The following is a 10,032-nucleotide window of genomic DNA, read 5'->3' as shown; positions in this document are numbered from 1 at the left end:
ATATATCTATGCCTCCTCCTCTCATTTCGCACCACCAGAAGTGTTTCCTCTGTTGTGAGTTTCTTTACAAGGCAACGATTTGTATAAACTTCAAGAAGACATCATTCTCACGAGTAATTAATTTGTGCACTGACAATAAATTCTTAGAATTAATGCAAGGCACGTGCAAGCACATTGTTGATCAAAAACTTAGAACTACTTTGGCCATAGAGTGGAACAACACTGGCGTTCTTGATTTTAAGACTAAACCATTGCCGACTCCCAATTGACATCAAAATTCATAGAGCGATTGCTTAAATCAGCTGTGAGTTGCAGAAGCTGGTATATTGTGTGCACAGACCCATGTGCATGACATCTATGGAAGTGGACCGAGAGCCCAATGAAAATGGGCCAGAAGGGGCACATGCAGCGGTGGAGACAAGAATCTCTACAATAATTGTAGAGGTTGAACTATAGTTTCAAAATTTTAAAAGGGTCAAAATAGAATTTTTCAAATCTTTTTATATATGTTAAACTAATGTTTGTGGTAGTTACATATACTTTTTTATATTTTAATGTTTTTTAAATGTGACTGGGAGCCAAGACCCCCTACCAGCCCCCTTGCTTCTGCTTGTAGACACATGTTGTGCAGCAAAGGCTGTGCATGCGTAGCCTCTTTGGGTACCAATACCTGTCATCTGAATATGCGAATATTCGAAAAAGCAGACACAAAAAAAGGTATGTCCAATTGAAATCCAATCTATTGGCATCCCATCAATATATCCCATCATGTTATATCGCACTTAAGAATTGTGATTCCTATATTAAGTAATTGTAGGAAGACAATTTGATGGACATGAAAATGCTGAAGATTGGTAGGAGCAGGTAAACAAGAGATGCTAGAAATCTCATGTAGTCGACCAAGATGTTATGATGCTAGAGCCTTTTCCTTGAGGTGTTGTCGGTTGAGAAGCCATGGATCCTCACTAGAGCTCTGGTACCATACAAAAACGCATGCAACAAATGTAACCTGGTCGACCTTCATAAAAGTCATAGAATAAGCGTAAGTTGATAAAAGTCATCAACCGAGATGGCTCTATTTGGCGTCAGCTAGCCTTCCTTCATTCTATTTCAACTGCACCGTTCTGAAAATTTAGTTGGGGCCTTCCACTAGGGGCACCTTTATCTTAATTTTGCATCAATTACATTTCTTATCTGGGACTTTCATCCAAAGAGATCATATTGGAGATCCATAGCAAGTCCCATTTTATGCCATAAAGATTTAAACTGAAAGTTAGCCAGCTTGAGGAGAACTTGCACCCAGCTAGGGTCGGCAAGCGGTCAACTCGTTTAGAGACATCAATATATCTGATTTGAATTGGTATCCAATTGAACTCTCTGGAAAAATATCACATATGGAATGAAAAAATAATAATATCCGATTAAAAAATGAGATTGAATTCAAATTTAATAAATGACATCTGATTGGATTCAGATATACCTAGCAGATTCTGTTTTGCATTGGATTTAGTTTTAAATAATTACCATATATCTAATGGTCTCACATGTTGAAAATCAGTCAGATTTGGTTCAAAATTTATATTTGAATTCGGATATTAATGTAAAAATCTGATTCGGATCAGATTCGACGTGACTTTTTTTTGTTCGTATTTGAATCCGAATTCATATATAAATATCCAAAAAAGCAGATATGATCGATTAAAGGCATATCTCATTCGAATCCGATCTGATAACATCCTTACACACGTTGTCACATGATTTTTTCTTAAATCGAGTACTCGTAAACATAAATTTATAAGATCAGAGATTAAAATATTTTAGAATATATAGTGACATACACGTATCTTAAAAGGTATATCCGTTTCACACCTACTCTGTATTGTATATCCACTTCGCTTTATCAGCCGATCGAGACCTTCAATTAAAAGACTCGGCCGAATCTTGGATGACTTGGGCAACACAAATAGTTTAGCCAAATTTGACTTGGAGCCAGCCAACCTCTTCTCTGAATCATTTCGGAATACCAGATCCTACAGGTCGGAAGAATGAGCTCTAAATTCGTTCGTCGACCATCGCCGGAAAGTGGAAGGAGGAGTCACGGAAAAGTATGAAAAGGGGATCAAAGAAGTCTAGAACAGGATGAACGCAAAAGAAGATAAAAGGAAAAAGGAAGAAAGAAATAAGAACACATAGAACCATGCTGGGTTAGCTTAACAAGGCTTTAATTTAGAAATGGCCGCCTAATATACCAAGCCAGGCCGTGTCTCATACCCCAAGAACGGTTTCCTCATTCTCGACAAAAGAAAATGGAAACAAATAAGAAACCACGTGAGAATGTGTGAAAACTTGGATAGACTTAACGAGGAAGCAAATCCTACGCCCACCAAAGACAAAAAGAAGAATATAAAAACGTGGGGAGACATAAAGATCATGCAATGAAAATTGTAAATGCATGGACTTTAAGTTTCGAAAGCCGGCATGCAAAAAGAAGGCTGCTTCTCCGAAAGTTTCCCACTTTGAGGTTCCAATTAGATGCTGAGTTTGAAGAAACTGAACCCAAACTGGTAAAATCAAGCTCCTTAATGGGCCGGATCTTGTACAGGTGCGGAGTTAAAGGTGAGGCCGGCAGGGCCCTGTCCCCTCCTTAAAAAAAAAGAAAAATCTTGAATTTATGTATAAAAATTTTAGAAAATGATATTTCAAAACTATAATTGGACCTCCTCGTGAAAAATTTCTGACTCTGTCCTATTGAAAATTTTCTTTTGTTCAACATTCATGAAGATTAGTGGCATGGATGGTTTGGAGCTTTTGAAATTTAATATTTATGATACATAATTGAACCTCGACTTGAGATTAAATTTTTATAGAGCAATCTAGATTTAGGTCTCAAATTTGGGTTGCACAATCACGTGTAGAATTCGAATCCAATTAGCCGATATTGTCTCCGATCTGATTAACAAATCCAAAGTCAATTGGTACTCAAATATATCCAAGTCACTGAAACCCAAATTCCATCACAACATTAATTATGGGGTCGTTTGAGATGTTGTTGTCTTATGCACCTAACCTCAAAAAGTGATTAGATTATTAAACACTTGAATCTATTCTGTTTTTCAACACAAAAGACAGTAAGAATGTAGCTAACCTAAAATAATGCCTAGATTTATCAACATTTTAAAAAAATGTTTCATTAATTTACTTTATTTTTTAACACAAATTCAACAATATGTTGTTCATGTCAATCAGCCCAAAGTTGATCGGGACACCGGTGGTCCTGACCGGAAAATGGAAAGAGGCAAGGAACGCCGGTACCATCAACGGGGCTTTTAAGAGAGCCAATGAGAACCGGCCACGTTTACACTGGAAGTTGAGTTTCAAAGGGCAGGACGGTACTTCCCGGATCATCGGAGCGACCTCATCATCGGGTCCCCGGAAAATCCGGCGGCCTCTTGTGGGTCTCTACCTGGGGGTTTGCCCACAGAAGGACAGGAAAATTACGGGAAGACCCGACAAGAGCGGGCGCCGGACGTAGTGTTGTCACCGAGGTGGCCTAACATCGGTAAATTCGACGGGTTCGAGGGGTTAATTTGGTGAATCATCTACGGGAAGGAAAGGGCAGGACCTGGATAAAGAGGGCAGGGCGGTTCCCCCTCCTGCCAGCGCGGCTTCTCTAGCGGCCTCGTGATTGCCACGTGTCCGGCGGCCTCTTCCATGCCCACTCTCTGAGCCACACGATGGCAGCAGCACCTCCTCTCGTTGATCCGCTTGTCTGACGTCAGCGACAGTGCCGAAGGAGAGTCGGCGCCGATCTACTTTTTATGTAGAAGCAGAAGACACACGAAACCGCCTTTCTCTCTCTCTCTGTGACGGCGTTCGATCAACTTTTCTTAGTTGTTTAGTTTATCAGTAAGAAGGTACGAAGAAAAAATCTGCTGGGCCCTTCCCCTCTCATGTGGTGCCGACCAATGGTGGTTAGTTTCGGCCTCTTCTTCCTAATCGGAGCCCTTGAAAATGATTCTGCAACTAAAGTTGGTTCTTCGATTCTTGATGAAGGGTTTAGCAAGTAACTCATCCGGTCATAGGGGTTGACTGCTTCTCTAACACAAGAGACCGCCTCTTTCTCACGCCGTCAGGCCCATTGTGACTCCTCCTAAAGAAAGGCGCAGGGAGGTCTCGTGGAGAACACTCAATTCCTCCGGCCGGCGACGGTGACCGGTTAATGCCGTCGTGGCTAGGGTTTGACTTGTCTCCTTTGGATTATATAGATTCTCGAGGGTTTCAATAGGGCACTTTCTTCTTCAAGGCACTCAATTTGGCATCAGAGGGGGAGGGAAGGTGGGAAGGGAGGTTGTATTTTCCGAGAGAAGGGGTTCCGCTGCTGAGTTCGAGTTGGGGAGTTGCAAAAGCCGACCTCCCGCAGCGGCGGCGCGGCCTGATAGAAATAGAAACCCGGAGACAATCCTTTTCATTATTCACTTCCTTTTGGGTACTCTTTCCTTTTAAAACTTATCCAAAGAGCAGGGGCTTCTTTTGCTTTTTTGCAAACTATCGTCTCCCCCATCGTCTTTGTACTTAATCAAAAAGCAGGCTGCAACTGCGGAGGAGGAGATATCGGGAGGCAGAGAGGAAGTACATGAACAGCCCATTCTTCCATTCATTCGTTTCCGCTCTGCAATTGTGAGCTCCATGATAGAATGCTGGCAATAGAGAATCGGCAGAGAATAGGTACTCAACAGCAGAAGAAAGTGATGGTGAGCCATGCAAAGTGATTCTAATTTGCTTGGCAGCTTTATTTGATTGTTGTGTGATTGAAACTTGCTTTGTTCTTTCTAAAATTTGGTTGGTAATTATAAGCTCTGTTTGGGTGTTTGAAATAGGTCGGTCCGATGATAAGGGTGGGGAGTGAGGATCTTGGGCCGCCATGGCTCGTCCCGATGTTAAAGACGAACTTCTTTGGCCCTTGCAGAATCCATGCTGATTCCAGTAAAAGCGAGTGCAATATGTACTGCCTTGATTGTATGGGCAATGCTCTATGTTCCTACTGCTTAGCCAATCATAGAGACCACCACACCGTTCAGGTCTTGTCTTGATTGACACCTCTTCTTCTTCTTCTTTCAAATTCGTGTCGTGGCAAGGGATGATCTGACCAATACTTGGTAAATTTTAAACAGATAAGGAGATCTTCGTACCACAATGTCATTCGGGTATCTGATGTTCAGAAGGTGCTAGACATAACAGCGGTGCAGACGTATGTGATTAACAGCGCTAGGATCGTCTTCTTGAACGAGAGGCCGCAGCCTAGGCCTGGGAAAGGCGTCACCAATACATGTGAGATCTGTTGCAGGTCTCTTCTTGATTCTTACAGGTTCTGCTCCCTCGGTTGCAAGGTATGTCTGCAGAGGATGCTCTTTTTATCTTTCTTCATTCTACCTATCCTTTTGGCAGTCCAATAAAAAATGTTTGAGAAATGTGAATTGCCATTCTTTTCTTTATTCCAATCGAACTAATGGATACCCGTTCGTAACTTCGTATACCTTGCTGTGTGATGGCCCATTTTTGGGTTTTGATAGGCCCGCCGTTTCTGTATAATGCAGAAAAGCTTCAATTTCTTGATAATGGTTTCCTGTATTTCCGGGATTTATGACGGTTTTGGGCCAATCTTCAGGTTTCCGTCATTCCTTTTTTCTTTTTGAGCTTGAGTTGGTATTGGAGTTCCCGTTGTTGATTATCTGCAATCTTCATCATGTTGGTGCTTCTGTTCGAGCCTATACCAGTAGTGGAGTCGATTCATTTCTTGTCTTCTGCGTTTAAGTGTGTTGCATTTGATCGCATAAAGTAATTTTCTTCGATGAAAGTATTTTGAGCATTCGATGTTCTCTGTGTGGGAAATCATCAGCTTGCAGGAATCAGGAGGGATCCGACGCTCACATTCGCCCTGAAGCCGAAGCAGAACAGAGATGGCGCAGGGGGCTCAGAGTCAGAGGACTCGTCAACGCCAAAGAAGATGAAGCGGGCGGCCATGTTCAATCGATTCGTCGACGATAAAAGATGGGTTCCGTCCGTGGGTATGTTCAGGGACGGGGATAAGTACTCGAGTTCCGGCGATGAGGCTGCCAATTTCACCGGAGCCATCTCCCCTGATACCCCACCAATCATCAACTACAGAGTAGGGAGGAGGAAGGGCATCCCTCACAGGGCTCCATTTTGATGTCCTGCTCTCTGCAAAATCTGGGGAAAATGCCGATGAAGGAACGTAAAAAGATTAAAATCCAAAAATCTTGAAGGTCAACCCTGCATAGTAGCGCATAGTTCTAGGGTAACACCGATGATTAGTGTGAACAGAATCAAAGATATACTAGGCGTAAGAAGAAGAAAACATAACTCTTTCTCTTTTCTGTCCTGTAAATACAAGGCAAGGCGCAAAAGTCAGCCCCTTCAAAGAAAAAAAAAACCCAAAAAAGACGAAAGGATATATACATATATGTAGATCCATGTGAATAATATCTTGAAGCTTTCTTATGTTTCTTTCTGCATTGTTCTGGCAGGAAGAATATTCTTTAAATTATGGTATTCAAGTTGGTAGTCGTGTAGATGCGTACTGTCATGCCCGCAGTAAGGTCAGTGTACAGATTGTACTTATTACTGTGAATGTTAAGAGCAATAATATATAGCCTTTACTTATAAACCCATCGTTGCGCTTGCTGTAGTGATCATTATATTAATGTGAGTTTCTTAGATATACACACACATTGCTTGTGCTATTTCTATATTCTGACGATGCTGTTCTTCTTTCACTTAGTGGCGGCTGGCCTACTTTTGGGAAGACTACAGATCCTTCTCTCTTTTCTTGCTCTTATCTTGTGTCACCGTTTCCTTATGCTGAAAATTTATGTGAGCAGCTTCATTGGTATCCTTCAATTCCCAGGTTGAAGTTGAATCCCCGGTTTAGATTTCCTGCCGCACATGGTCTCCGTCTCGGGCTTATCTACTTCTGCTGCTGTCTACGCTTTGCTTGCTGCGCTTCCACACACACACACACACACACATGTATATATAGTCGAAGAGAATCACGTATGAATCAGGCCATCGAAATTTATGAGGCCTGATCAAAGTGACTTCGATGTTAGTCTTCTCTGCAGAAATCCTGTTCTTTAAGCTCCGTTTCGTGTGGAGTTTTTTCTGTGGCCAAAGAAATATGTGAAATTTATAAAAGCCGTTCGATTCTGATCATTCACATCGGATGGTGGCTTCGGCAACACGCAACTCCTTGTGAAAGGGAGACGCAGAGAGCCGTGAGGAATCTGTAAACGACCTACCACTTTCTTTTTCTTTCATTTTTTTTTTCTGTTTGCTTTTCCTAAGTGTGGTCGATTTTTATATTAAAAAGAAGGCGAAAAATAATTGATTTTATGGGTCCTTGTTGGCTCTATGGGCGTGTCTCGTGACGTATCGTAAAGTAGAGAGGGGCCGGCGGAGGCATCCTTCCACTCTAGCCATGGCCGACCAATGGAGCGCCGCCAAGTAGCCGGAGATGATGCATATATTTGGAGAGTCAGCATCAACTCGTGATAACGATTCTCTTAATTACGTAATAAAGATGGAGAGGATTGATATGAATTTTAAGTGGTTGATGATTTTGATGGGCAGTGTCTGCGAAGATAAGGGATTTGTGCATCACTTTGGGCGTCATTGATGGAATGTGTCTAGTTTGTTATCTCTCCTCTTATTTCCTTGGCCATATAAAAAGAAGTGGCCCACCTTTCCTCTTGAATTCCAGAAGACCCAACTGAAAAAAAGAAAGGAAGGAAGAAAAACGAAGCGATAGTTTGCGATGGGTTACTTGACCGTCTGCTTGTGACCGCTGCAGCTTGTGGAGTCGTGGACACCAAGGCTTCTAATATTCCTGGTTAAAGTATTGCATGTAACATAAGGACATGTAATCCTATTCAAGAATACACACATATATATATATATATATATAGAGAGAGAGAGAGAGAGGGAGAGAGAGAGAGAGAGAGAGAGAGGAAAATGACCACTTAAATAGGAGACAAAAAGCCAGGCTTATTAAAAAAAAGTATTAAATTATCATTTACGCAATCCAAGTTTATGGAGATGATCTTCAAAATGATTTAATGAAGAATATGTATTAAGTTTGTTATCTTTCGTTTTAATCGTGTTTTATGTTTTTTTACTAATAAAGAAATGAACAGCCCTTATAGCATCAAAATTTTTCATAATAGAAAAATCACTGTTCACAAAAATGCTTGAATTAAAGCATGATTTACATTGAATTACATGTTAGAATATTGTTCGTGTTTTATTTAAGACAATTTTTAACATAAGTTTAAGAAGTCTGGTTTTTGTTTCTTACTTAAAGTTGTCTGGTATTTACTAATTACATATATAGATATATATATTGGTCCTGTGCGACAATGCAACTTTTCATATTTTGACTGTTGGTGTCATGTCTGCTCCAGTTGCTAAAATGAAAGAAAAAAAGATCTGAAAAAGTGCAACGAAAAGAAAGAGACCAGAAAAAGATAAGTCCAAAGACCTTGTGCAACTGTATGCGCATGTCGACAGGAGGTTATCAATCTGCTTGGTTTCCATTCTGTGATCTTTTTCTTCCTTCTTTTTCTTTCTTCTCCTTCTTCCCATGGAGATTATCGCGGTTTTTCGACAATTCCAGCTGTTCTTTATGGATTTTTTAGGTTTAAGCGACGAAAAGATGGGTTCCTCCATCATTATGTTAACATTTTTTTCATTTGTGAATGATAGACTGTTAATTTGTTCCCTATCTTCCAGCGCCTCACTGAAACAAACCTTCCAAGACTTCCTGTAGCAGTAGTCACAAAACACATTGATGTAGAACCACCATGCTCAACATCTACTCAAGATAGATGGTTTCCGAGTGAGAACAAATCTATTTTGATGATAGAACGGCAGCTGAATGGTGTTTCCCTTCTTCTCTAGCTTCTCTAACTTTAACAAAAATCCGGCCGCTTGCCGGTATTCTTTTAAAGGGCAGTGATCTGAATCACTGCCCCTCGACATTCTCCAATAGCAAATACTTCCCCAGTTTGTATGGTGTGAGCTTTGATTTGCAAAGGCTAGAGGAGTCTATAAATAGACACTGCATTGTTCTTGCATTTGCCTACAATAGCACTTGTAGCACTTCCCCGTCATGAAGTGTCCATGTTTCTGCACTTCCCAATATGTATGTGACTGTAATAGTGGAGCCATCTATGGGTGAGGAAATTTGTATCTATCCCATTTTTTATCAAATTATCGACCGTGGGAGTCGTCCAGTTAATTTTTTTTAAAGATTTTTTTTTTCGGTATAACATTTTCTGAGTACATTTTGCACTTACATGTATATTGAATTTAATTTTTAAAATATATAAAGCTACATCCAGAAAATAACATTTCAGATGGCAATTCGTGGACCCAAATCAATTGATGAACTAATAATTAGTGTGTGTCCATATTGAAAATTCCGAGTAAGGCCTATAGTATAAACATAGGTGGGCCTTGAGTGAGCAGGATGTTAACAACTAAGTGTTCAAAAAAGATGCTAGAAGGCCGCTTTCTCCATACATTCTGCAGCTTAGTCAAATCAATTTCTTTTGGTGTAATTTTAAGATCAGTAATGATATTAACATTTAGGGTGTGTTTGACAGGGTGCATCTCCTCAAATGTACTTGATTTTGAGAAACAGCATCTCAAAATTTTATACCCACAATCTAACAAATGATTGAGCATTTGAGCAAAATTTCATTTATTCTTGTTGCAAAATCAAGGGGTAATTAAGCTAGAAAATTGGTGTGAGCCCAAAAATGTGCCATAGACACCACGTCTCATGGCAAAGGTGTCTTAGACAAGGTGATCCTTGTACCGCATCTTGATCACATTCTAAGATGCCCTTAGGTTGTGTTTGATAACATTAGATCTTAAATTTGAAGCTGCATAAAAATGTGTGTTTTGGGAGATCCTGAGTACCATGGGATTCAAGGTCCATTAGATGGGAGGGGT

The 10,032-nt window shown here is 40.6% G+C and overlaps 1 protein-coding gene across 2 annotated transcripts; it reads left to right on the top strand.

Moving 5' to 3' along the window:
* Positions 1–3,873: 3,873 nt before the first annotated feature.
* LOC116246134 (protein RGF1 INDUCIBLE TRANSCRIPTION FACTOR 1-like) lies at positions 3,874–6,685 on the top strand. Of its 2 annotated transcripts, none has more exons than XM_031617841.2 (4): positions 3,874–4,725; positions 4,878–5,078; positions 5,172–5,387; positions 5,897–6,685. In XM_031617841.2, the coding sequence occupies exons 2-4, from the start codon at positions 4,887–4,889 to the stop codon at positions 6,206–6,208; spliced, it is 720 nt and encodes a 239-aa protein (XP_031473701.1). In that variant the 5' UTR covers positions 3,874–4,725; positions 4,878–4,886; the 3' UTR covers positions 6,209–6,685. The 2 variants fall into 2 exon arrangements, with proteins under 2 accessions (XP_031473701.1, XP_031473700.1); XM_031617840.2 differs by having other exon boundaries at positions 3,877–4,751.
* Positions 6,686–10,032: the final 3,347 nt, after the last annotated feature.

The sequence above is a fragment of the Nymphaea colorata genome, chromosome 1, assembly GCF_008831285.2.
Source record: "Nymphaea colorata isolate Beijing-Zhang1983 chromosome 1, ASM883128v2, whole genome shotgun sequence".
Lineage (NCBI taxonomy): Eukaryota > Viridiplantae > Streptophyta > Magnoliopsida > Nymphaeales > Nymphaeaceae > Nymphaea > Nymphaea colorata.
The sequence above is the reverse complement of the archived record's forward strand: the minus strand, read 5'-3'. Positions and strand labels throughout refer to the sequence as shown.